The following is a 27,281-nucleotide window of genomic DNA, read 5'->3' as shown; positions in this document are numbered from 1 at the left end:
AATAACAATTCAAGTGGATACAATTTTTTTTACCAAAACAAATGGTCTCTTGACTGATCTGTCCACAACTAAACAGCGTTTTGTAATAGTCAAAAACCGGTTCACAATAACATCAAACTTTGTTTCTCAAACCTGAAATGTTTCATATTTCGTCCTATGCAGGACAGAAACTGTGACTTTGTCTTTCACTATTGCTCATTTCCTGTCTCTGCAACGAGACGAGCACTTTCCTTCTCAAAGAAATCGAATTCTTGGAGAATCTTAGCAAGCTTTGTCGCGTTGTCTTCTTTTATGTTTGCTGGGACCTTCTCTTCGTACCCAGACGCGCTCATCACCTTCTGCAACTTCTCCTTTTGTCTAATGAGGCAAGAAAATCAAATGTCAGATGAGGACTTACTTTCAAACATTTTGTTTTGATTCAGTTGATGGGTCTAGAGGGGATTACTTTTGTAGTTCGTCAATCTTGTTTCTGATCTTTTCTTGCTCAGCTTCTGTGTTAATGGCTCTGTTAACTTTGAGATATACCTTGAGGTTCTCGTTCACGGCCTCAACTGCAGATCCAGGTGGGGCTGCGTGTTCTCCCTTTAACAGAACCTATACCAAAGCCCCATAGAAACTCAGAAACAGGAAAACGTAACCATAAGAAAGAAACCAAAGGTAGGGCTTGTTTACCTCTAAGGACGATAGATTTGCAAGGGTTCTGATCTCCAACTCGTGAGATTTAACAATCTCAGATGTTACGTTGTTTTCACACAGAGCAAAAGCAGGTAACCTGAAATAAATGTACACCAAATGACCATTATTCGCAAAAAAGGCAGGATGGTTACAAAAAGGTCTCGAAATGTTCATTTTCATTCAATAGTCAACCTTTCATTCTTCTGTTTCTCCAGCAACCCAGCCCGAAGTGCCCTCAGGCACTTCACGCTCGCTAGAACGGTTTCCATTTCGGTCTCCACTTTTTCATTTGTCCAATTCTGTGCTCACAACAACACCAAGAGGAAAAGAGAGTTAGAAAACCGAACAAGCTAATAACAGACAAGTCACTTTGATAATCTTACTGACCTCTATTGCAGATGGGTAGTCACATATCATAATAGAAGCCTTCCTTTCAGTGTTTTTGGTTGAAGGCAGCCGTTGCCATAGCTCTTCAGTAACAAAGGGCATAAGAGGGTGAAGCAGTCTCAAACCAGTCTCCAGAGATACCCAGAGAGCATGTTGTGCATGAGCCCTCTCTGAAGCAAACGCAGGGTTGTCACCAGCAAAATAAGGCTTGATTGCTTCGATGTACACATCGCAGAACTGATATTGCCACCATGCGTATACTGTGTTGGCTGCATCCGAGAACTCAAATGCATTCAGTGACTCCACTGTCTTTGCTATTGCCTTGTTTAGCACAGAGAGAATCCACTGGCAGCTGAATGGCATCGTTTCAGGGCTTAGAGTCAGTGGAGGCGAATAATCATCGCCAAGCCTCATCATCGCAAATCTAACAGCGTTCCACAGCTTATTACACCATTGGCGGTAACCAACCACTCGGAGGATGTCCAAGTTTATTTTGTCAGACTACAAAGAAAGCAAGAGTAGAGTAATATTCTTAGTTTAAAGTTTGAAGGAGAACTTTAGAGGTTGTGAGGCTGTGTGCAATAGATAGTACCTGAGCAGTGTAAGAGACGAGTGCAAAGCGAAGAGCGTCAGCACCACATTCAGAAATACCATTCGGAAAGTCCTTCACTTGTCCTTCTTTGGCAACAACCAGCTCTTTTGGATCCAAGTTGCCCTCTTCTAATCTCTTATGAAGAGCATCAAGAGTTACCCCGTTTATTACTTCAAGCGGATCAATGACATTTCCAAGAGATTTTGACATCTTACGCCCATGTGCATCACGTATCATAGGATGGAAATAAACCTACAGCAACCAAAACGAATAGGTTTTGGTATACACGGACAGTCACAAGATAAGACTTGGATCGAAAAGGATTGATTTAACTAAAACTTTATGTACCTTACTGAATGGAACATCACCACCTAGTTTCATTCCCATCATAACCATACGAGCAACCCAAAAAAAGAGAATATCGTGTCCAGTTTCTAGGACAGATGTTGGATAGAAAGCTTTGAAGTCTTCAGTTTCATCGGGCCATCCCAGAACAGATAATGGAAAGAGCCCAGAAGAAAACCACGTATCAAGTACATCCTGATCTTGCGTCAGTTCAAACTTTTTCCCAGAAAATTTATCAGCAGCCTCTTTACGAGCTTCTTCCTCGGTTCTAGCAACAACCCAATGGTCGTTGTACGCACCAACCTCCTTGCGCTCATCTTCCTCTAGAGCGGCGTACCATGCTGGAATCCGGTGGCCCCACCAAAGCTGTCTTGAAATACACCAGTCACGTATGTTCTCTAGCCATCTGTTAAGGTCCATATGATTGTTTATATATGGGGTAGTAATAGAACCATAGAGTAAATGACAAATGAAAGCAACCTTCTCCATTCTGCAGTGTACTGCTTTGGTACAAACTCGAGCTTCTTGTTCTCATCATTGATAGCAACATCGAGAGCCTCCTTTCCAATCACGCTGCAATTGACGTACCATTGAGGTTTAATCATAGGCTCAATAACGTCACCGGTTCTTTGGCAAAGTCCAAGCCTCATTTCATTGTTTTGGGCCCCTCTGTAAAGCCCCTGGAACATATATATATTAACGAAACAGTTAAAGTACATCTCTGTACAAACAATATCTCCTCAAACGAAACAGTTACGTGAAGTACTAATAAATTACCTTCTTGTTCAGAGCTTCAAGAACTGCCTCACGGGCTGCGAAGCGTGGCATCCCTGTGAAGTCAGACCCGCCATTTGTGTTGATTTTTCCATCATCAGTTAATATGTTTATAAATTCAAGATCGTGACGCTTTCCAACCTCACAATCATTGGGGTCATGGGCAGGAGTAATCTACAAAAGAATAATAAAAATACTTTGATGCAAGAAAAACCAACTAATAGGAGCAGAAACATATTCAAATATATAAAAAGCATGTACCTTAACACAGCCAGTACCAAAGTTTGGATCAACAAGTATTCCATCACAGATGATTGGTATTTTCCGTCCATTAAATGGGTGCACAGCAAATTTCCCATGAAGATGCTTGTATCTTGCATCATCAGGATGAATAGCAATGGCAGTATCCCCAAGCATTGTTTCCACCCTTGTAGTGGCAACAACAACCTCTCCCAAGCCTCCCTCCAGAGGGTAAGCAAATGACGTAAGAAGACCAAATTCTACTGGCTTATCATAGCCAGGAACATTTAGTAGCGTTTTTTCTTTAATATCGATATGCTCCACCTACATAAACAAACTCCGCATAAAAAGGAAGCCATCCAATAATATAGTCTAACAATTGTTGACTTACCTCAACGTCAGATACGGCTGTTCTTAAAACACAATCCCAATTAACAAGCCGAATGTCCCTGCGCAAGTTATGGTATACGTTTCAGTTAATGGTGCTTTCTTACAACGAGTTAACTGACAGAGTAAAAAAGAGCACCTTTCCTGTTTTTTATATATTCCTGTTTCTAAGGATTTTTACATACCTATAGATAAGCCCTTCCTTGTATAACCGTACAAAGCCCTCAGTAACAGCTTTTGATCTTGGTTCGTCCATTGTAAAACACTACAAAATACAAGCGTAAACAGATCTGTTATATAAATAGCCACAGATACAGGTGACGATAAAAGGTCCATTTACATATAAGTTTACCAAGTTGCTAAAGAAATTAAACATTGCCAATTTTCCATAACACTTGTCCAAGATAGTGTCCGGTCACTGAATTTTACCTCACGAGACCAATCAAGAGAAGCTCCTAGACGCCGAAGCTGTGTCAGAATCGTGCCACCATGTTGGTTCTTCCACTTCCATACCTTTTCCATGATCATACATGAACCACAAATAATTTTTTAAGCAATGGAAAATGATTCATGAGCGTAATTTTGTTTTCAACTTACTTCATTTACGAATTCTTCCCGGCCAACGTCATGCCTAGTCAATCCTCTTTCACGCATGAGCTTCTTTTCAACCACAACCTAGAATGTACATCCAAATAAATAGCATAAAACAATGTGCAAAATAAAATATTCTACAACCATGCCAAACATGGAGTTTTATACTATATACTGAATTTTACTAATACGGACATGATAGAGAGAGAACAACGATGTAAATGGCGAACCTGTGTAGCTATACCAGCATGGTCCATCCCGGGCACCCACAAAGCATTATACCCAGACATTCTCTTCCAACGAATAATCGTATCCTGCATCAGAAAATTTCAAGCCGCTAATCATCAGAAGGAGCAATAATAGACAGAGAAATACTACCATTATGTTAGTGCAAATGAAACCTCAATGGCAGATGTTAGGGCATGGCCAATATGCAAGGCTCCAGTCACATTTGGAGGAGGAAGAACCTGCAGAATCAGCTAGATGATTAAAGGAAACCCTTACAAAAAAAAAAAAAAACAGAACTGTAGTTAATAATTTCAAATGCCATAGATTTTCTCAGCTGAATTTCGTTGGACATTTTAAGTATTAGAGAAGACAATTAACAAAAGGTCTAACTAATCCAGAATGAACGTGAATTCAAGAATCGAATACGGTCCTTACAATAACAAAGGGTGGCTTGGAACTCTTAGCATCCGCCTTAAAAAGGTCAGATTTCTCCCACCAAGCATACCATCTAACCAAATAAAACAATAACACATAGGTTATGTAGAGCAATATTTACAGGACAAATGAACACCACGCCTCAAATCTCAACACACTTACGATTTCTCAACGGCAGCAGGACTGTATTGCTTAGCCATCTGTGAGGAGAGCCTTTTCTTATCACCAAGAGGAGTTTCAGGGTCCACAAAATCCGCAGGATTCTCATCTGACGCGTCTCGTTTGGAACTCTTCTTTGCGCTCTTTTTAGGGGCACTGGTTCCATCTTTCGCATGTTTCGCCTACACCATGATTTAAACAAACAAAAAAAAAACTAAAGGATGTGGCTTTCACCCAAGATGCATAACTGGAGTTCCTTTAGAAACTACCTTTAGTTCTGCAAGCTTCGCTTTCTCCAAAGCCTTTAGCTTCTTCAACTCCTTTTCTTTAGCCTATAAAACGTTGTTTACAAATCACTTTTAAAGTAAAGGTGTTGCATTGAAATGTGCACACAACAATGCCATACAAACAAAAACACTTTGATTTCTGATATAGCAAAGATGATTGATCAGACTTCCCTATCTAAAGAAAACAAACACATTCGATCTATCTATCTATCTTCTCATCAAATTCACTTTTTTTCGAATGATCAAAGCCATAGTTGTCACTGTGAGAACATTGCATCACTATCCAATATCTAAGCTGACTGAAGATCTCTATGAGAATTGGGGAAAAAAGTCAAACCTTGTCGTCTTTCTTCTTCTTCCGCTCAAGCTCCTCTTCAGTGAGGATCTTCTTCTCTGCTTCAGACTGCAAATTAAAAAAAAAAAAAAAAACAAATTGGATTCTCAAGACTCATAAACAATTCGAGAATCAGGCGATGATGATTATCCTCCGTACCATTGTTGCGGAACCGTGAAAGGAGCGACGTAGTAGATTGGTAGGCGAGGGAGAGGAGAAGGAGGAGAGATAGCGAGATAGAAATAACGGCTTGGCTCTCGTGAGGAAGAGCAGTGACATACAGACGCACACACCAACGAGATTTGCTTCCTAGGGCTTATTGAATTTCTTATTTTATTATTATTGATTGATTGATGCTAACAAAAAGAAAAATGAAAATTTTGATTTGAGATTTGGGTTTGTAAAACGAAGCGGGCGTTATCGTTTCCAGCCCAGTGGGCTTTTGAATTACAAGTGTCGTTTTCTCAATCGGAAAAGGAAAATTGTATTCAAAAGAAAAGGAAATATCTAGTCGGCTAGTTTTAAAAAATGAAATATTATATCGAGTCTCCCTGTTTTTTGTTTTCTAAAAAGAAAAGCAAATATCTAGTCGGCTAGTTTTTTCAGAAAAATATATATATATCGAATCTCCTTGTTTAAAAAATTAAATATAGTACTTGTCGTTTATTGTCGTATATTGTATACTTATTAATTATATCGTAATGTAAGAAAACCTAGGTTGAAATCTATCCCCACCAAAAAAAATTGTTTAAACAGAGTATTAGTATATAATTAATCTCAAGATTCTACAACAGATTTTGAAAATCATCTCGGACCCATACAAAACAAAAGATGTTTATATCATGGATCAATCATGTAATCTCCCTATGTATCAATATAAGTGTGTTTTAAGGTTTTTCACGTTAAAAAAATACGAATTTTTATACAATTTACTTTGATTACATAAAATATTATTAAATAAATCTAGTTTAACCATTAAAAAAATAATATTTTGTAATTGGTCAGAAAATTAAAATGCTGTTAAATTTTTTCTAGAATATACGAGAACACCAATTATTTTGAAACAAAAATTTTGTCAATAAACACCACTGAAACTAACACGGAAGGAGTTTTAAATATTGAATATTTGCTAGTGTTTTCAGTGCTGTGTTCGCGGTTTTACAAAACATATAACTATTTCTGAAATCATACAATTAAGTAGACGAGTGTCAATGGTTGAATCAAGTGAGTTTTGTTGGGTCTAAACAGTAGAATGCTGCAAGTTGAAACTATGTTGTAGAGCATGTTTTGTATTGTTATAGACTGACACACACAAAAATACTACTACTATTTTGTCAGCTAAACTTTAATTGATAGTCTTCCCTAAAAACATAAATGAAACATGAGAAATTTATCCAACTTATAATCGTGAGATTAATATAACACACAAACTCTGTTTATGGATCACTCTCAAGAAAACCAAGTAAATCGCAATCATCCGATTCGACTAATAGGAGTATATGTTTGAGTTGAATTATCGTAATTTGTAGAATGTCTCAGACCTCAATGTGCGTTGGATGGACCATTCAAAGTCGAATTTAAAGAAGAAGGCCCCACCAATGATACGATTGCAATCTTTACAGTTTTCCAAATAGGCCCCGCCGGCATGCATACCTTTGGGCCCACCGAAATTCGTATGCCGGCTATATGCATTGCCATCGAGACAAAAGACAAATGTATTTCCTTTGTCGCGCTAGTAGACATTGAATTTAAAACCACACTGTATAAGATTAGACTGATAAAATGCCAAGTAATTCTCCCCTTTCGAGAATAATTATTCGTAGTGTGTGGCCAGCTACTACTATAATCATATAATCCAATGAAAAACATAAACTTCGAACACTTACCATCTCAAAACAGAGCTAGTAATTACTAATTAGTATGCTTCGGCCTATTATTCTCATCATATAGAAGTATATGGTACATAAAAGAAAAAAAATGTGCAAATTATAAATAACAAAATATTGAAAAAAACATTGAAATAAAGGTATCTAATGATGGAGTAAACGTGATAGGTGTGATATGACCCCACGATGTGGAAGGAAATTAAAATAAATAAACCTTAGAATTTGTTCCAAAAATACAAAAACCATAGAAAAAGTACCTAATAATAGAAGAACAGGTTGTTCCCCAAATCCTAAAGCAAAAACTATTTTGAAGAATATACATACAAAGTTAAAGCTGCAAATTTGAAATCCTCTTATGTGTATTTTTTTGGGTCAACAACTCAGCATGCGTGATCTTGATAAACCATCTTTCTTTACTTCATTTTCTGGTACATTTATATATATTAGAGGCTTTTCATTGTATTTACAAATTACATTATTTCTTTTGAATGTCAACATTTCACGTAACACACATTCGGATTCAATTATGTTATTTGGAAACAAAGTTAATTATATAATTAAGGGTATAGCCTTGATATTTTTTTATCCTTTTTACCTCTTTCGTTTTATGATATTGTCGAACTCGAACCTATTGTCGAACCCATTATCTTTAATTTTACCATGTTGCAAATTTATATGTCTATCTATCCGTCTATTTAAACTTAAAAGCCGAGTTCACGGACAATATTTACATTTAGCGATAAGTTGCTTTCGCAGTCTGAGCCCATCATAAATATATTATAGATGCTATCTCATTGTATGTGTACAAACCAAAAATAAAATAGCTTCTTATTACTTTGTTAATCGTACTAATAGTCTAGTACGTAACAGGACTAAGAAATCAAGTTATAGATCATCGTTCTCTCTCTTCCATGAGTAACATGCACGAGCAGCAATAGAACATAGACATCATGATGATAGTATCATCACCTTTAGCCATTATTCAGTCCCCCATTTACCTAACCCCACTCAAATTTCAAAATGTTAATGTCCATCGTTTTCCATTTTTGTTTTATACATTGGTCAATGTCGATTTGTTTTTTTAATGACCCTGCATATACTTCATTTTGTACACTATGCAAACGATATGCATCGTCATAGTTTCAATTATTCAATTTAATATACTTTTTTGTTTAAGGCAATCTGATATACTGACCAAAGCGTTTACAACATAAGCCATGTTCGTTTCATAGTCGCCGCGTACGGCGGCTGCGTCAAAAAAATGCTCTGTAACAGAGACAAAAATAACAAATTCGGAGACGCAGAAAACCCAAAGTAGTGGCTAATACATTGTCAGAGACGCAGAAACTTCGACGCTGATGACACTGCTTTATTCTGCGTCCGTTATATTGGCTAGTAGTTGCTGCAGTGACTGGAAATCAGTGAATCGTGCTTCACAACTGCTGTGTGTTTCTGTCATTAATGACTTAATTTTTTGACGCAACCGCCGGAGTCAGCGTCGAAGAAACGAACAAGGCTATGGTAGTTTCTGGAAAACATGGTAATTTGTATAAGCATTACCATTATGTCAATTTAATCCTGCTTAAATGTGGTATACATATTGCATGGAAAGGTAAATACATACCATATTGTTCAGTATTCAGTCTAGCAAACATAATTTTGGACCAAATGATCAGTCTCTACAAATTATACACCTGTACATATCTAAAAGCACACTTACTTGTCTAGTTGTTTTCAGCATGCATATATGTACGTTTGTAATATTTTGGTTTTGTAGTCTATGAAATGATTATTTTGGTCAAATGAAATGATTTTATATCATTCGATTTCATAGCAATGAATGAGTTTGACTGAAGATCACATATATATACAGTGGGGGAGCTAGCATGTCTTAGGTGGGTCAAATGACCCATGTGATTTTTTGTAAAAAAAATTTTACATGTATTTCTTACGGAAAATATGAAGAATTTAGCTTATTGACCATGGTAAAACATATGTTTTATATCTATTTGACTTCTGTAAAAGATTTTTCTCCCTCCGCCACTGTGTATATATATATAACACTGATGAGTGATAAGGAGTGATAAAGACGTAATACAACCATTATTGTTACCCCATAAAAGCATCCCTATTAGAGGATGCAAAGAGAGGTTCACACGGTTTCCAAGAAAAAAAATTAATATAATAACTTGTTTTTTATGAACCTATATCACTTGAGCTTGCTGGGATAAATCTTTATAACACTGTTCGCAGATTCCACTGACACGTGACGGTCCGCGATTGGTTAGTTTATTAATTTTAAATAAAAAAAATCAAACGAATAAAAAAAAATTATAATAATCAAAAATTGATTTTGGGAATCGAAATTCGGAGAGTTCACCAATGGAGGTGCTCTAACACTAACTCTGGGGTTTATATTAAATTACAACAAAACAACATGGCAGACTACGTAGACTTCATTTTTTTGAAAAATAGACTCACTTATTTTTTTTTGGAAAAATAGACTTCATTTTTAATGCTTTTTACTTGTTGATTTTGATGATTGTAGAATTCTTAAAACAATGCGGTTTAATGGGAAACAGTATAGTATAGCAAAATGATAATTTCACCATCTCACGAATAAACAATAATATTATATTATTTTGGCTGATATTAATCTTCATGACACACCATCCAACCATTATTGTTATTTGTCTTTTCTTTAGAGTTGACCGTGTTGAGTACTAAATTTGATTTCTTCTAAATTTCTTCAGTGCTTTTACTTTTCTCTTTTTGTTTTCCACCACGTCGTTTTATTCATTTTATTTAATTTTCACCTTTTTATTCACAACCCATCAAGATAAATAGGCAGCCACATGATAGCCCCTTAAATCAACACACTCACAATCAATCAACTATATTAGAAAAAAAACAATGAGTGAGCTTTTCTACTCTCTCCCCACTTGGGATCTCCATAACCTTGGATCATTCTTCAACCAAAACTTCAGTTTAGGTATATTCAAACGCACACATAAATCTTAATGTACGCATACATGCATTTTTATAGACATGATTTATGCTGAGTTTGTTGATATATAAACGAGGGTGGCTTCAAGCAGACGATAGTGCATTCTTTTTGTTGAAATGTTAATATATTGTACTGATAATTCAAGGGATTCATATAATGATGCGACGTATTTGGCTGTGCAATGTACTTGTAGATTCATGTGGCCACATTGATGGATCGCCGGGGAATATTTTACATTCGCCGGAGGACGATATTATCGGCGACGTTTCCACCGGCTATCTCGAAGACGCGCTCATCGAATTCAGTGTGAAAAGCAAACGGAGACGTCTTTCGTTCAACGCTGAGGACAAACCAACTAACCACTTTGACAATCACCAGGTTTACATAATTACTTCGTTTTTTTCGGTAGTCATTTACGTAATTGTTCAATAATTTTCTTAAACTTTTTTTTTTTAAATATAATTGTGCAGAATAATTGGGGTATGTCTGAGACTTATAGTTGCACGAGTAGTCAGTTTGCAGGTGAGACCTACTTTATTATTGTCATCGATATAATATATATATATATATATATATATATATTAATTATTTATATTTAATATTATTATTAATATTACTTTATTTGTGATCGTTCATAATCTTCATGAATGAAATTTCTTATATATTGAGCAGATGAATCTCCAAATTCATCCATCAATATTTGTTCAGAGGCCTCAAATCACTCGAAACACTCCTTCGAGCCATCTACGTCCAATTCAAGTACGTATGCTTTATTTCCTTCCGAAATTATGGTAGCATGCATATGAAATCAGATTGTTTTTCTTGTTTGCGTTAGTCGGATTTAAGTTTATATTTAGCTGTAAGCTGTATACATTAATACTATAATATCTTTGTGTTAATTTTTATATATATACTAATCTAACACATGTGTTACAGAGGAAAATCTCTATGACAAGAAGAAGAGAGTGGTGTATCCATTTGGAGTGGTGAAACCAGGTGGTCGAGAAGAAGATGTAACCCTAAATGACATAAATAAGAGGATTCTCATGCCATCGGCTCGGCCAGTTCGGCATCCCGTTGGAGCCTTTGCCTGCCGTCCGTGTCTTTCTGCTCATGGACCGGGTCTCTCAGGCAAAGCCGTGGTTGCTTTCACGAAGATACACACATTAGGGAAGGGTACAATTACCATAATAAGAACTAAGGGGTGAGACGTAATTAGACTGGGTCGTTATAGTGTGTACGCAAGATGACGTGACAAGAATAAAAGACATGTTAAACCTGTTTTATTAATAAAGAAAAAGATGTTTTCAATAATCGAATTAGATTTTTCTTTTTCAGTATTTGTTTATTTGAATTATTGCAGATTTTAGTATAAAGTATCATTTAGGAACTTATCAACCAAAAATTTGAATCACAAAGAATATCGTTTTGGTTTATTATGTTCTTGCATGTTCGTACTTTTTGTTCTTTACTCTTTTTCCTCTTAGCAACCCCTTTGTTCTTAAAGAAACATTCAGTAGAGACTAGCAAATAAATAAACGAAGCGTGAAGAAGAATAAATAATAAAGAATAAAAAGCAAAAAGGGAAGAATGTGCTGAAAAGCAAGTAAACAACAACTGAAAAGAGAATGAGAAAATGTAGTACATTATCATGAAATTTTCGTAGGTGGTTGTAACGATTTTTTAAAAACTTTCTTACTATGTTAAATATTTGAGTAGGTTTACCATATAGTAAGTACAGCATGGCATAGGTAAATTCTGAATTAAAAGAAATGTTATACTTATTGACGAACAAATTTTAAATCTGTATAAATTTGATGGTTTTTATTAAACTAGTATATCGAGAATCTAAAAATAAACAAATAGTGAGATACACAACAAATCATTTTTTAACGATGGATAATTATGCTATTACAAACTATGAAATATTACGGACGATTTTACATATAACTTATTTTACGAAGATTCACGTCTAAATGTGTCACCTAAACTGTCCTATGAGACTCACACTTGACAGTACTCTTTGCGGCATGATGCAAATCTCTTGTAAACATTTTGTCCATGAATTCACATAATTTCAGATACTATAGGATTCGAAACCCAAATCTTTTAGTGTAGAAATATTAATGTATCTTTAGTTAGATCACTGGATCAAGGGCTTCCGTAAATCGGTTTGTTTATGGAAATTTGAATTTGAATTACCCTATTAATTCAGATATTATGCAAAAATGTTAAAATGAAACCAAATCCAACCTTTTAACTATTTTATGATATCAATGTCTTCATGGGCCCGATATGTCGTAGGCCCAGCTAGATTTGCACACAGTCAGATACATGAGGTCATGTTTATGTAATGTGACGTTGGTCGGCATGAGTTTATACGGCAAAAAAAAAGAAAAAAAAAAGCTGTTTCCCCCCTCTAGCAGTCGTAACAGGAAGTAGGCTTGGGCATTTTTACCTCAACCCGAAGTATCTACCTAAACCCGAACCGGAAAAACCGAAACCGAATCCGAAGTGTTATACAAAAATATCCGAATGGGACTTATGAGCTTAGTACTTTGGTGTTTGGTTATAACCCGAACCGAACCGAAATCCTAACTAGGATCCGAAGATATCCGAAATTAGTTAAATATGTTAATGTTTTCATATATTTTAAGATGATTTAGATATTTTAGAATATTCAAAATATTTTTTTAGTTTGTTTTAATTGCTATTTTGAATACTTTTTAGTTAATTTGGATAGTTTAAATAATTTTTAATTAGATTTGTAAACAGTTTATATATTTTGGAAAAAAAAAATTGTCAATTTTTGAGATTTAAAAAATATATTTTTGGACGATTTTAAACATTGGTTACATCTGATCCGAACCGAACCCGGAAGAAACCGAACCGAACCCGATCCGATATTTAGTAAAACCCGAATGGTACTTCTGAGCATAACACCGAAAATCCAAAAATCCGAATCACCCGGACCGAAACCGAACGGTCCACCGAACGCCCAGGCCTAACAGGAAGTCTTTAGCATGTGCCAAAATAAACACATATTCAGGTGGTAAATGACGTGGATTAGTTAATAGTATAATTTAATGCTCTATTTGTTAGAATAGCTGAAACTAAATGGAACATTAGTTGCAAATTTACTGGTCATCACCATTGTTTTTCCTCTACAAAGGACCAACCTAGCTTTTGACCTTAGTGGGTTGGGTCCATTTAGGCAGACCACTAGCTAAAATTAACAATGATGAAAAAACAATAGTAGTTTGCATGTTCATCTTTCTCCAAATATTTGTAATAATAAAAGTTTACAGTGTTTGACCAAAAAAAAAAAAGTTTACAGTGTAAATCAACTGGACAATTTAAAAAACTTTGTAAGTTTCACTAATTTATGATGAAACAGATGAATTTCAAAATCAAACGTGTGAAATGTTACTAGCAATGTATTTAGAAACCCGTTTAGAGTAACAATTTTCACCTTGAACATTGGATTTTGTATTACACATTTTAAATCTTTAAGTCTTGTTAATCATGATCTGATTAAACACACATTTTTGAGCAAGACGTTTTGTTAAGGTCTGGTTAAACATAGGCCGCCTAATATCTATAGGTTTGGTATTGGCTTATATCAAATGTAAACTTGTGGATTTTCTGATTTTCCTTTTGCCTTGTTCGTAAATGGGTCTAACCAATTACAGTGGACCAAAATTAAAAGCCCAACCTGAAAACGGCTTTCGCTCAGAAAAGTCAATAACGACTGTTCTCGCGGCGGAGCTGTTCCTTACCGGCTCAGGTACGGTGTTTCTTATCTATTTTTCTCTCTCTCATTAATCATTATGTCAAGACGAACTCTGAAGTATGATCTCTTTCTTTCCGAGCAGCTCAGATCCTTATCACGCCTTATACAGATGGTACAAATCTTCAACTGCTTCTGAGGGTGAAGGAGATGATGATGCAAAACCCTACCCTACCTTCAGGCTCAATTTAGGGTTCCTCCTAAGCCTCTATAACCTCCTGAGCCTGTGAAGAAGAAAGGTTGTTACTGACTTAAGTTTGTTTTGGATTTGCAGCTAGTTCTAGGCAACGTTTTGGCTCTGTAATCTTAAGAAAAAAACTCTCTTTTACGATGTGATCTGTTGTTTTGTCTTTGCCTGGATCATGTTTTTTTCTTACTATGGTTAAGTTTATTGTGCCTTCTCTGTAGGTACTTTATGAGGATGCTGTTTTGCCTTTTTCTCTACGGGCTCATCATTGTCGCAGGTACACAATTAGAATATAGATAGCTGAAACATTGAGAACCTTTTAGGATTTAAAGTTTAAATATAAGCTTTCTTGTTTGTTTGCACTAGTTTGGTATAACTACGTCATGTCTCTGTTTCAAGTCCTTGGGATAAAGTTTATTGGATAAAACCTCCTATTCTCATTTGCATTTCTTACTTTTACAAAAAACATTTGAAGTTTTAAACGGTAACTGAAAAATGTTTTTTCATTTAAAAGATGCGAATTTTTTTTTTCATAATATTTGCATAAATTGCGTTTGAAACAATGGATACCTAAGACTAATGAAATCACACACACCACATTAGCATTGATTTGCCAGAAAGCTCTCAGAATCATATGCTCTTGCTTTAACCATGGTACTAATTTTGCTTGCTTCACTTTAGTCACTCAAAAACGTTAGACTTTATTGAACAACGTTACAATGATAGATGATAAATCTTTGAAACAATATGAGGAAAGAGCAGACGCTTGGACTTTCTTCTATTTTGAGATTTACGACCGACCACACAAAAATAAACACTAGAGTGGCTTATTCATGAACTATTACAACATTGTAAAACGCCCTCTGGATGACTCTGAACCCATCTTGTGGGTCTCTTTGACTCTTGGCTATCAAGTTCAAAAAGAAAAAACTGAATAAGAGAGTTGGGTTTCATTCTTATTTGTTTTTTATTTATTTGATCCTAGTGTTTGATGACATCAAGAGAATGTGTGACAGCAGAAGATGATCGGAGACGAGACTGGCTAGTTTTCCGGGAAGAGAAACAAAGACAAGTAAAGAAAGCAGCTCTCAGAACTCTTCGAAGGACTTCTCCTCTCCTTGGGACTAGACTTGCTTCTCTTGCACCCATTTCTTTCTCTTTCTTGCTCGGTTTATTCTGGTTTGGTTTGTTTTAGTTACTTTAGTATTGGAGCTGATGATCTGTCTGCAAGCTGGAACTGCCGACTTGTGTCTATATAGGTGAAGCGTTGGAGAGACAATACAAGACCGCGTGGAAAATCTCAAGACGCGTTGTTGGCTCGTTCTTCGTTTCATTGAAATTCATTTTCATTTGTAAATTGACATATTTTGGATTTATATTTGTTGCATATAAGGGAATAATATAGGTTTAGTTTTCGAAAGTTTTAGTACTGTTTAGAGTTTGAAGTGGTCAGGACTTTCTTTCTTTGGTACCAAGTTAACGCGTTTTCTGCTTAGGGGAACGACCTGGTTTTAGTTTTGTTATTATTTTTTCCTTATCCTAATTACACTATAGCTTTCAATTTTTCTTTAAACAAAATATTTGAGTTTTTAGAGTGGAAATAATATGGATTATGAACTTTTACCAAGGGTTGTAGATTTACGGACAAAAGCGTAGGTTCTGAAACTAAGTCTCCTCTGATTCTGACAAGAAATTTAAAGTTATCTTAGTTACTTAAATCTTGAGCTGCCACGGAAGGTTTGATGAATCTGTATAGTCCATGGCAAACTCCTAGGCTAATATTGCTCAGAGAGCTCTCATTAAACCATTCGTGGCAATCAAATCGTTTTACAGTTGGAAGTTTCAGTGAAGGAGGATTTCTCAGGAGCTTCTTATAGTCTAAGAGACAAAAAAGATAAAGCATATAGTAGCATATAACATTAAGGGACAATATAATCCAGAATTGGTGGGTAAGAGTACAAAGATAGCATCTTTACGATGAGAACCATCTTCCAACCTTCTCAACTTTCAAGGTTTTGATATATTCCCAAAGTCATCACTGTCAAAATTACAGAAATCCTAGCCCACACATGAGCCTGTACATGATAGAATAATTCGTACGCCCCAGACGAGTTTTGAGCAATAAATTTGATTATGAAACTCCAGTCAGAGCTATTCCCCATCACCATGATAGTAAACATAATAGTTTAGATGATTGGCAGCAAAGATTAACATGATTACCCGTCATTCTATCGAGAGATTTAGAAGATCAACCCAAATTCAATGGTAAAAATTAAGGATATACTAGATTTTCTAAGTGCGGGTTTATTTTTGAAATTAAATAAATTTTTCTTATATAATTTCTATATAATATAATGTATAGGTTTGGGTACATTTATCCGGGTGCACCGAACCGTACCAAACTAAAAAAAAAATCCAAAATTAAGCTGAATTTCATAAATAACCAAGCATATCATATATCTTTGGAACCGAAAAATAGAAACCGAACTAAGGACCAAATGAGTACTTAAATTTTTAAAATACAAATTATATACCTTTTAACATAACTAAACCATTAACAAAATTTATACTATTAATAAAACTATACGTGGTAATGATCACGTCATATGTAAACATGTTTGAATAATCACATATTCATGGAGATTTACTGTTAAAGTGATTATATAATAGATTATGGGAGAATAATAAATGAGTTCATTTAAATTATGTAAAGTATTTATATAGTTAGAGAAATATAAGGTAAGATCAAATAAACAGTTAAGTCTAATGAAATGGTTCAACGAGCTTGTTTAAGTAGATTTTTTAGCACTTCTTCTCTTTTAATAGTATAAATATCAATATTAGAATAGAAAACTTATCATTATCTATAATGTATTATTCCATATTAGTTTAACAAATTAAGTTTATTCATTTCAATATAAGTCTATGCATATTGTAATCTATTTTCCATGAGAGTCGATAATTCTTCTTCTTTATACTCGCATCAGTGTTAGAGGCAAGATCAAAATCCTAGTGGGTAAAATAAATTTTCTATAGTTTGGTGTTCTTTTTTAAAGAAACAAAATGTTGGGAAAGAAAGAAAGTCACAAAACTTCCTCTTCCTAACGTGAAGTCGAGCTCTTCATGAGGTTATACCAATTTTAATGATTTTTCTATCACCTTCACAATCACTGATCATATGGCCAGGTTCATAGCACTTTATATCATCAATTTTTATTGGCTATAGACATTCCAGCCTTAAATCAAATTTTTGTATGCACTAGTAATCTAAAATTCTAATTAGTTTGTGAGTCGAGTTCCAATTATAACATCAACTGTAGTTTATGAAATCAATTGATAATTCCCTAAATCAACATCCACATCCACATCCACATCAAACGTTGAAATGTTTTTGAAAATTCTAAAATCTAATTGAGAAACTACTCACATATAAAATAATCAAAACACAAGACTAAAAGTGCTCCAAGCAACATAAATGTTTTCCAACACCACTTATATGGAAAAGTGGGCTACAAGAGCATGACATAATTACAACTTAGTGGATAGTCATTGGTCACGGTCCGCATATCCAAAACAAACGCATATCTTCAAAGAGATCAAAAGATTCAAAACTCTAGGGGCAGCAAGCAGAACCATTTGTCCAAAACATCTCTAACAAATGATGTAGACAATCAAGAGCAAGGTCTTAAAACACAAACAAGTAGCTCAAACCACTTACTTTAGGAAAGTTCAACGCCACACAGAAGGTATAATTTGTTTTTGTAGTTACTTGCATGGCTTTATGATTAATGGATTCATTAGAAAGGTAGAAACGTTGTAACTTCTCACTGGTTCATTAGTTGGATATTTTTCTTTATCATATAACATCAACGGTCATCCTTCATCTTCCGTACAAATATGTATAAAACAGCTACATCTATTCTATCAAAATGATTAGGATATTTGCATGTTGACACACCAATATTTATTTACTCACTAATTGAAAATAGGCTTGGCAGAATAATTTGGCGCAAAAGAAAGGTTTGGCAGAATAATAAATGGTCCCACCTGTGAGTTGAGTGAAGTGTAATTATCTTTCCAAGTGCTTAATAATTTCTCTCTAATCGTTTATAACTGTTAAATTGTTTTAGATGTTACAAAATAAATTTAGGAAAGCTTACAAAGTTATGAACATTAACTATTTTATCTTTTTTTTTTTTTTAATTCCTAATTAAATAAAGGGGTAAAATGTTTAAAAAAAAAATTAAGCTGACTCGAGTTTAATCCAAGAGAAGTGTGGTATATAAACGAAACATCGCCGTTCAGATCTCACGATTTGGGAGGGAGCAAAACGCAATGACGATGCTGCTCCTTCTACTCGGAGCCCTAATCTTATCCGACGCCGGCTACGTCAGATCCGACTCCTCGGACCACCGTTACAAGGAAGGAGACATCGTTCCTCTCTACGCCAACAAGGTCGGCCCATTTCACAATCCAAGGTAAACCAAAATCTCAACTCCAGATCTGAGATCGGTGAAAATTGATCGTTGATTACACAATGCGATTGATTTGTAAAAAAAGCTTGCGAGTGCATTACATTGTTGGAAACGTTCTCGTGTGTGTGTGTGTGTGTGTGTGATGGATCTGTGTTTAGATTTTGAATACTGATCCGATGGTGATTTGCAGTGAGACGTATCGCTATTTTGATCTTCCCTTCTGTGTTCCAGGTACTCTACTAGATTGATGATGATGATGATGATGATTATTATTAGATCATATCCCGGTTATGTATTGAACCGTTGGTTTAGCTTCCCTTTACTAAACCAATGTAATATATATACGAAACCATGTAACTAACTTTTAGCTAAGAAGCTTTAATTGAAAACATTCAATAATGATAACACAATTTGTTTCTGTTTTAATTTGAGCCAATTGATTTTTGGTTTCTAGAGGGTGTGAAAGAGAAGAAGGAAGCTCTAGGCGAGGTTCTGAACGGTGATCGTCTCGTTAGCGCACCGTACAAGCTCAACTTCAGAGATGAAAAGGACTCTGAGGTATACTGCAAAAAGAAGCTAAGCAAAGAAGAGGTGAAACACTTCCGCAAAGCTGTTGAGAAAGACTACTACTTCCAGATGTACTACGATGATCTCCCTATCTGGGGATTCATCGGCAAGGTTGACAAAGATATCAAATCTGATCCGAGCGAGTACAAGTATTTTTTGTATAAGCACATCCAGTTTGAGATTCTGTATAACAAGGACCGTGTGATCGAGATCAGTGCTAGGATGGATCCGCATTCTCTTGTTGATCTCAGTGAGGATAAGGAAGTGGATGCGGAGTTTATGTATAGTGTGAAGTGGAAGGAGACCGAGACTCCGTTTGAGAAGAGGATGGAGAAGTACTCTATGTCTTCTTCTCTTCCGCATCACTTGGAGATCCACTGGTTCTCCATTATTAACTCGTGTGTTACTGTCTTGCTTTTGACTGGGTTCCTTGCAACTATATTGATGCGAGTCCTCAAGAACGATTTCATGAAGTAAGTCGCTGCACTTCATGGTCGGCTAGTTTACATTTACTTTGTCTAAGTTTTATGTTTTTCCTGTAGGTATGCTCAAGACGAGGAAGCTGCTGATGATCAAGAAGAAACTGGATGGAAGTACATTCATGGTGATGTGTTTAGGTTCCCAACGCACAACTCTTTGTTTGCCGCTTCACTCGGGAGTGGTACCCAATTGTTTACACTGTAAGTCTCTCATAACTCTACTTACACTATATCTTCACTCTGACTAACCGTAGCTTTTTCTCATTGTTCCTCCACGCCCATCAGAACCATATTCATCTTCATGCTTGCTCTTGTTGGAGTGTTCTACCCATACAACAGAGGAGCACTCTTTACCGCTTTGGTGGTCATCTACGCTCTAACTTCAGGAATCGCCGGATACACATCCGCCTCTTTCTACTGCCAACTCGAAGGAAAAAGCTGGGTAAACATTTATACATAAAACCCTTTTCTCAAATCATCTTATACATAAACTAAAACTCATTCTTCCTTCACATTATTGCAGGTGAGAAACTTGTTACTCACTGGATGCCTCTTCTGCGGCCCTTTATTCCTAACCTTCTGCTTCCTCAACACCGTAGCCATAACCTACACAGCAACCGCAGCATTACCCTTTGGAACCATTGTTGTAATCGCCCTTATATGGACTCTAGTCACATCGCCTTTGCTCGTGTTAGGTGGCATCGCCGGTAAAAACAGCAAAGCGGAGTTCCAAGCGCCGTGCCGCACGACCAAATACCCCCGCGAGATTCCGCCGCTCCCTTGGTACAGAAGCGCCGTTCCTCAGATGGCCATGGCTGGTTTTCTTCCTTTCAGTGCCATCTACATCGAGCTTTACTACATTTTCGCTAGTGTGTGGGGTCACAGGATCTACACCATCTACAGCATCCTCTTCATCGTGTTCATCATCCTCATCATCGTCACTGCTTTTATAACCGTGGCGTTGACTTACTTTCAACTTGCTGCTGAAGATCACCAGTGGTGGTGGAGGTTCGTTAAACACTTGTCCATCATCTCTCTACTATTTTAAGAGAACTTGAGCCTGATTCTATAAACAAATTTCGATTTTGCAGATCATTCCTTTGCGGTGGATCTACGGGTTTGTTTATCTACGCATACTGCTTATACTACTACTACGCACGATCTGACATGTCTGGTTTCATGCAAACCTCGTTTTTCTTCGGGTACATGGCTTGCATTTGCTACGGATTCTTCTTAATGCTCGGGACTGTTGGCTTCCGTGCAGCCCTCCTCTTCGTCCGTCACATCTACCGATCGATCAAATGCGAGTAAGAAGTCTATCTTCTTACACTAGTTTCTTCTTCTGCCTCCTTAAGAATTTTGCTAGAACAAAGAAAGACAAAGAGATAGGTTGTTAGAACGAAGAGAGAGACACAATACATTGTTTGATTATAGTCTAAAGAAGCATCTCTTCTTCTCATTAAGAGGTTTTACTTTAGGGTGAGTCTCTCGCTTCTATATATATATTTTACAGATTGTAAAAGACGATCAACACTGCTTCATTGTATTGTATCTAATAAAATGTCAGAACACTTACCTACTCGCTGTTGTGTGTTTTGATCTCTTAAGAGTCTCTTGCTCTGTATGCACAGTGGCATATGGGCTTTATATTTCGGCCCAATTATAAAAAGTTCATAGAATAAATAGAACCTCTTCAACCCTAGAGTTTGAGATTTCTTTTGGATCAAGCAACAATGGATCTCCCGCGAGACGTGGAGACGACCAATCACTCTTTAGAGATTCCGATCACCATGGATGCTCTCCAGAAGAAACTCTTCGCGGCTCAAGGGTCTCAGCTTCGTCTATATGAACAGTACATGTCTTCGGTTTCAGGATTGAAGAAGAAAGATCAAGGCATCGACCTCGTTAGATCTGAGGCGAGTATCAACGCGCAGGCTCTGAAGAAACTCGTTGAAGAGGATCAGATACTGAGAGGTGAGTACGATGATTTGGTGAATCAGTGCAATGATTTGAAAAGAGAATGCTTCATTTATCAACTAGATCTTGAAGCATCGAAGCGTTCTGGGAACAAATCAGAACAAAGGGCCAGGGAAGCAGATTCTCGGGCTCGAGTTCTTGAGCAAGAACTGAAACACGTGTATTCTATAATTAAGAAGCATGAATCTTTAGTTGATTCAGTTTTGGCAACGATCGTTAGTGAAGACGAGACTAAGTTGAGCAAATGGGATCAGAAACCGTCAATGCAAAAGGCTGCGTCTTTGGTTTCATTGGTGACAGAGATGCACAACGAAAAACACTTTCTCACCTTGAAGCTGGATAGAGCGGAGCAAGAAGTGAAACGTGTGAGGGAGCAAAACAGAGAGCTGAAGAAAGAGAACCTCAAGTTGTCGAAGCAGGGTAGGATGAGTCATCTTACTTCCAAGAAGAGAAAAGAGAAAGACGCCTAGGAACGATGAACAGTCGAGGATCTATTGATGGATAATCTCAGGTAGTGATGAAACCATTTTTACAGTTTATGTCTATTTGAATTTGAATTTGATTGAATAGAATGTTGTGAGGGACAAGCTCTGACTATGATCAATGCAAGTGTATAGAATATGGGAATGAAACAGATGCAACTCGGTAGTTTTTAAAAGGGTATGTCTCAGTTTGGAAACACAGAACATAGAAATTATATATATTACCAAAATGTTCGTGCTTTACACAACTACAATTGGAAATGTTTTTTTATAAATAGTAAACATGTTATATCCACGATCCATACGTAACAAAAGATTATAGTAAGAATAATATTCATTCAATAAATGTACAAGTCTCCTCTTCCATCGTAATCTCCTTTTAATCAAATGATCTCATTGCCTTTAAAAAAATGGTAATGAAAAGATGTCTAAGAAAGACTTTAATGTGTGTGGGCTTTGGTTTTTGTCTTCTTCTCAAATGGCTTTCCTTATCTTTTATGTTCCTTCACAGACCAAACATAAAAATAGTCTGAAAGAAGCCTTTTAGGATATTTATTTTAGAAACAGATATAATTTTTAATTAGAAAATGTTTCAATTTTAGGGTTCTCTTCTGTTCCACTCAAAAATAAAAACCCTTTCCCTTTCTTCAGATCTCTTTTTTTTTTTTCCCCTCTTCTTATCGTATCATCTCTCTCCTCTCTCTTCAATCTCTTTCCCCAATCTCTCTCTCAGGTTTCTCTCTCCTCTCTCTCCAGAAGGGAAAAAAAAATTCCCTTAAAGAAACCCGCTTGTTTGTTTAACCAAATCTCTCTCATGTAAGCTTTCTCTCTCCTAATCCATTACCATCTATCATGTCTCTCTCTCTTTTGAATTTACAATGGGACCTTTCTGTGTACTGTTGCCCCCTCTCTTTTTCTTTATATATATACAGTTTCATTAGATTTTGGTTGTTGAAATACTCGATCCATGTCTAGTTTCCTTAGATCTAGCTCTGGATTCTCCAGATCTATAATCTCTATATTGTATCTGCATGTTAGTGTCCACAAGATCTAATATGTTTTTACCTATTGGTATAAGAAATGTTAATTTTGCTGTGCTGCATTCCGACACGAACAGGAAAGAAATTGAGCTTCTGTTCTGTCTGAATTTGGATCTGAATCTGTTTTATTTTATTTGAAACATTTTAAATATTACTTTTTTTTTTTTTTGTAGATCTTTGCGATGGATGACGATGGGTTTCGCAATTGGGGTTACTACGAACCAGCGGCTGCTACATCGTTCAAAGGTAACCTCGGTTTGCAACTAATGCCAACCATCGATCGCAACACTAAACCGTTTCTACCCGGTCGAGATCCTAATCTAATGATCGGCCAAACCGGTTCATACCACCACCACCAGCACCACCCTGAGCCTCACATGAGCTACAATTGGATTAACCAACACAAAGACAAGTTCTTCAACATGTTACCCGTCACAACCACTCCTAATTACGGAAATGTCCTCCCCCAAACTTCCTCATCCCCATCGATGCACATGAATCTCCACCATCACCATCATCAAACCGAGGAACACCCGGTTAAATGCGAACCGGACATTGTCGAGTCCAAGAAGAGGAAGCCTAATTCAAAAGCTGGTGGGGCCCCAACAAAGGCGAAGAAGCCTCGTAAACCAAAAGAGGAGAACGGTGACAGCAACAACGCTAACGTTTCGCGAGTCAAACCGGCTAAGAAAAGCTTCGACCTGGTTATCAACGGAGTGAACATGGACATTTCCGGTTTACCCGTACCGGTCTGCACCTGCACTGGAGCTCCTCAGCAATGCTACCGTTGGGGATGCGGAGGTTGGCAATCTGCGTGTTGCACCACGAACATATCGATGCATCCGTTGCCGATGAGTACTAAGCGGCGTGGGGCGAGGATCTCGGGGAGGAAGATGAGTCAAGGCGCGTTTAAGAAGGTTCTTGAGAAACTTGCTTCTGATGGGTTTAACTTTGGGAGCCCGATTGATCTTAAGAGCCATTGGGCAAGACATGGGACTAACAAGTTCGTCACCATCAGATGATTAGTTATCGTTACTTTGCTTTACTTTTTGTTGGGAGTCTGTTTGTTTGTTTGTCTGAGAGGAAGAAAGCGACTTAGAAAATCTGCAGGGAAGTTTGAATTCTTCTTTTTTGTATTTTTTTCCCTTCCTTCTGTTATCGTTATAAACATTTCACTGACTTGTAATAGTAAGTTGTAACAGATAATTCTTTTCAATTAAATGTTTTCTCAGATTACTATTAATCGTGCAACAATTTGTACTAGTCGTTGAATTTGTTCTCATTAACAATCCAAATTTAATTAATACTAATACAGAGAATAAACATGATTAGAGACAATTATTTAGACAAACAGAGTAGTAAGTAATGCATGTGGGTTGAAATCTATTACTACCAAGTACTAAGTAATACGTGTGGTTTGAAATCGGGGTGGGAGTTTAAGACAAGAAAAGATAAGAGAGAGAGAAGTCTGTTTATGATTTTTTTTTTTTTTGTATATTTGGTTAGACTATCTATATTCTATAGGGTGTGATTGTTATCATTTAACTGTAAACTAACCACTTCGTTTGCTAATTACACAAATGAAAAGTAGGTGCAACAAACATGCGGTCTAGATATTCAACTTGTGGGTCACACAATTGCTTGAAAACTCATAACCGGTTTTGCTAAACATCTAAGAAAAATAAAGCTTTTCGGCTCTTTTCCTTACAAATGAAATCTGAATGGTTAAGATCAACTCATCTTTGCTCTTTTACGTATCAATAGTGTGACTAGTGGCATTTAGTTGAAATCTTTGCTTCTTTTTGTTTCTCAATGTATTTAGAAAACATGTGACTAGTGTTTACAATATTTTAAAAGTTTAAACTATAAATATTCTGGTTATCATATTTAGAATACATGTGACCACTCAGTCCAATCCAACCTCATGATATTATTCATTACTAATAGATTAATCTTTTTCTTGATTTGCTTAATTTAATTAATCTTATTGCTATAAAACAATTCACTTATAGATTTGTTCATAAGTAGTTTTCTTTAGATGCCAAAAATGAAGAAGGTATTTTCATTTATTAACACAACTGTTTTAAAAAAATTACATAGAAAAAAGTTTCCGAATTTATAAAAAAATTGTTTTTTTCAAAAATCCTCACTAAATTGTTTTAGGTCTCTAGTATCTCTCGTGGACAGCCCTGACTGTTTTAAGTCAACAAGTCTACTACACATTTGTTGGTTACTACTAGTTTCTCTAATCTATTGCTTTGTTATTAGCTATCAAAAAACCATTTCACCACACTAGTTAAAACTTGGCTTATAACCTGTTTCTGAACAATAATTATGGGTAAATGACAACTCTACGAGCTAAAAGTCAAGATATGAAATCAATTTTGAAAATTATTGGACGTAAGAAAAAAGCAAAAGCCAGTAAAACAGTTCAGAAAGTAGAGGTTTCACATTTATTATGACACCTAATAAAAACATGTAAGTACGAAATCTTAAGACAGTAATTGTAACAATAGTTTTGCCTTTTTGTAACTCCCTTTTTTTTTTGTTCACTCCTTTTTGTAACTCCCAACTCTACTTTCTGACACAAACAGCATATCATATCTTAACCCAAACCAAAGCCTAAAACCAAGTTTATTTACTCAAACTCTCAGAACAACTATTAGAGAGAAAAAAAGAAACAAGAGATGCAGAGTTCTTGTCTCTACAAAGAATGCATGCGCAACCACGCGGCCAAGCTCGGCTCTTACGCCGTCGATGGCTGCCGCGAGTACTCTCAACCATCCACCGGAGATCTCTGCGCCGCCTGTGGTTGCCACCGGAGCTACCACCGTCGCATTGAAGTACAACCTTCTGGTCAAGTTACTCGCGCGCGGTTCCCTTTCACGAGCTTGAGGCGCGTGAAGCAGCTGGCGAGGCTGAAATGGAAAGCAGCTGCGGAGGACAGAGAAGAGCAAGAAGAGCAGGAGGAGGAGGACACAGAGGAGACTTCTACGGAAGAGAGGATGACGGTAAAGCGTCGGAGGAAGTCGAAATTCACGGCGGAGCAAAGAGAGGCGATGAGAGATTACGCAGCGAAGCTGGGATGGACGTTGAAGGATAAGAGAGCGGTTAGAGAAGAGATAAGTATCTTCTGCGAAAGGATTGGTGTTACTCGTTATCTTTTCAAGACTTGGGTTAACAATAACAAAAAGTTTTATCACTAATCATTAACTAAATCCTTAGTTAAAAGTAGCATAATTCTAGTTCCATTTCATTTTCACTCCTAATGTTATTCTTCTTGTCATCCTTAATGTTCTTCTTATTTTTAATGCAATAATCTTGTTACTATTACTAGGGGTTTATTGCGTGTATTTTTATTTAATGATGTCCTTAATTAGTACTGGCTTCACTCCTTAATTGTCTTTATTAATCCTACTTTTACGTCGGTGGGTTTTGAGTTTTGACAAGACAACTAGCTGACGCTTAATTTGTGGCCACTACTGCTAACCAATCAGAATATTATGCGAAAATAATTTTTAAGTAGTTGAAATGCACCGTGGACTATAAATACATGTCTTTGCTTTTTTGAACAAAAATACATAATTATTTGTTTTCACAACGAATTATTACTGCATATCTAATTTAAAAATTTTGTAATCGAATAATGAAAAGACAATTGGTTACGGAAATAACTCAACACTGAATTTGTCTCTTTATTTTGAGATTTTGTTACTAAAAATTATAATGACGTAATCAAAGTCAATAAAACTTGTAATAGTTCCTTTTAGAAAATAATACAAATAAATTATATAATATTCGTAAACCCATATTAGTTGACTAAAAAGAAAGTAATCTACAAAAAAGAACATCTCAACTCGTCTATGGGCCCAGAAGGACTATATATTGTTATTGGGCATTTCAATACCGATAAGAGCTTTTTGGAGAAAGCTCGTTGAGTGATTTTTCAAATTGAAA

At 36.2% G+C, this 27,281-nt stretch overlaps 6 protein-coding genes and 1 long non-coding RNA gene across 10 annotated transcripts; 6 read left to right on the top strand and 1 right to left on the bottom strand.

Moving 5' to 3' along the window:
* Positions 1 to 4: 4 nt before the first annotated feature.
* On the bottom strand, positions 5 to 5,764 carry LOC106311925 (valine--tRNA ligase-like). Its single transcript, XM_013749264.1, has 21 exons — positions 5,594 to 5,764; positions 5,438 to 5,503; positions 5,083 to 5,145; positions 4,817 to 4,995; positions 4,655 to 4,727; positions 4,393 to 4,458; positions 4,222 to 4,305; positions 3,998 to 4,075; positions 3,830 to 3,913; positions 3,586 to 3,665; positions 3,405 to 3,462; positions 3,035 to 3,337; positions 2,777 to 2,947; positions 2,480 to 2,679; positions 2,003 to 2,405; positions 1,655 to 1,906; positions 1,063 to 1,563; positions 868 to 974; positions 673 to 772; positions 446 to 594; positions 5 to 357 (listed from the first exon to the last, which is right to left on the bottom strand). Exons 1-21 carry the CDS (start codon positions 5,711 to 5,713, stop codon positions 189 to 191), a joined length of 3,306 nt encoding a protein of 1,101 aa, XP_013604718.1. The 5' UTR covers positions 5,714 to 5,764; the 3' UTR covers positions 5 to 188.
* Positions 5,765 to 10,205: 4,441 nt separating this feature from the next.
* LOC106310450 lies at positions 10,206 to 11,691 on the top strand. The gene is made up of 5 exons (XM_013747684.1): positions 10,206 to 10,312; positions 10,521 to 10,705; positions 10,798 to 10,849; positions 11,000 to 11,086; positions 11,264 to 11,691. The coding sequence occupies exons 1-5, from the start codon at positions 10,234 to 10,236 to the stop codon at positions 11,533 to 11,535; spliced, it is 675 nt and encodes a 224-aa protein (XP_013603138.1). The 5' UTR covers positions 10,206 to 10,233; the 3' UTR covers positions 11,536 to 11,691.
* Positions 11,692 to 14,025: 2,334 nt separating this feature from the next.
* Positions 14,026 to 15,719, top strand: LOC106310364. Of its 2 annotated transcripts, XR_001263773.1 has the most exons (4): positions 14,026 to 14,114; positions 14,203 to 14,356; positions 14,526 to 14,581; positions 15,290 to 15,719. It is a non-coding gene; the product is annotated as an uncharacterized LOC106310364 (long non-coding RNA). The 2 variants fall into 2 exon arrangements; XR_001263772.1 differs by lacking the exon at positions 14,026 to 14,114 and having other exon boundaries at positions 14,130 to 14,356.
* A 2,871-nt stretch (positions 15,720 to 18,590) lies between these two features.
* LOC106307421 (transmembrane 9 superfamily member 2) lies at positions 18,591 to 21,394 on the top strand. Its single transcript, XM_013744377.1, has 7 exons — positions 18,591 to 18,782; positions 18,970 to 19,010; positions 19,234 to 19,819; positions 19,889 to 20,026; positions 20,111 to 20,267; positions 20,349 to 20,833; positions 20,917 to 21,394. Exons 1-7 carry the CDS (start codon positions 18,640 to 18,642, stop codon positions 21,134 to 21,136), a joined length of 1,770 nt encoding a protein of 589 aa, XP_013599831.1. The 5' UTR covers positions 18,591 to 18,639; the 3' UTR covers positions 21,137 to 21,394.
* Positions 21,395 to 21,473: 79 nt separating this feature from the next.
* LOC106307422 lies at positions 21,474 to 22,505 on the top strand. The gene has a single exon (XM_013744378.1). The coding sequence runs from the start codon at positions 21,559 to 21,561 to the stop codon at positions 22,270 to 22,272; it is 714 nt and encodes a 237-aa protein (XP_013599832.1). The 5' UTR covers positions 21,474 to 21,558; the 3' UTR covers positions 22,273 to 22,505.
* A 483-nt stretch (positions 22,506 to 22,988) lies between these two features.
* LOC106307706 (protein BASIC PENTACYSTEINE2-like) lies at positions 22,989 to 24,567 on the top strand. 3 transcript variants are annotated; one of them, XM_013744735.1, is made up of 3 exons: positions 23,106 to 23,177; positions 23,498 to 24,350; positions 24,384 to 24,567. In XM_013744735.1, the coding sequence occupies exons 1-2, from the start codon at positions 23,163 to 23,165 to the stop codon at positions 24,344 to 24,346; spliced, it is 864 nt and encodes a 287-aa protein (XP_013600189.1). In that variant the 5' UTR covers positions 23,106 to 23,162; the 3' UTR covers positions 24,347 to 24,350; positions 24,384 to 24,567. The 3 variants fall into 3 exon arrangements, with proteins under 3 accessions (XP_013600190.1, XP_013600189.1, XP_013600188.1); XM_013744736.1 differs by lacking the exon at positions 23,106 to 23,177 and adding an exon at positions 22,989 to 23,100 and having other exon boundaries at positions 23,498 to 24,567; XM_013744734.1 differs by having other exon boundaries at positions 23,498 to 24,567.
* Positions 24,568 to 25,775: 1,208 nt separating this feature from the next.
* On the top strand, positions 25,776 to 26,657 carry LOC106310289 (zinc-finger homeodomain protein 14). Its single transcript, XM_013747526.1, has one exon. It carries the CDS (start codon positions 26,012 to 26,014, stop codon positions 26,528 to 26,530), a length of 519 nt encoding a protein of 172 aa, XP_013602980.1. The 5' UTR covers positions 25,776 to 26,011; the 3' UTR covers positions 26,531 to 26,657.
* The last annotated feature ends 624 nt before the right edge of the window (positions 26,658 to 27,281 follow it).

Source organism: Brassica oleracea, chromosome C8 (genome assembly GCF_000695525.1).
Source record: "Brassica oleracea var. oleracea cultivar TO1000 chromosome C8, BOL, whole genome shotgun sequence".
Lineage (NCBI taxonomy): Eukaryota > Viridiplantae > Streptophyta > Magnoliopsida > Brassicales > Brassicaceae > Brassica > Brassica oleracea.
This window is presented reverse-complemented; position numbering and strand designations above follow the sequence as displayed.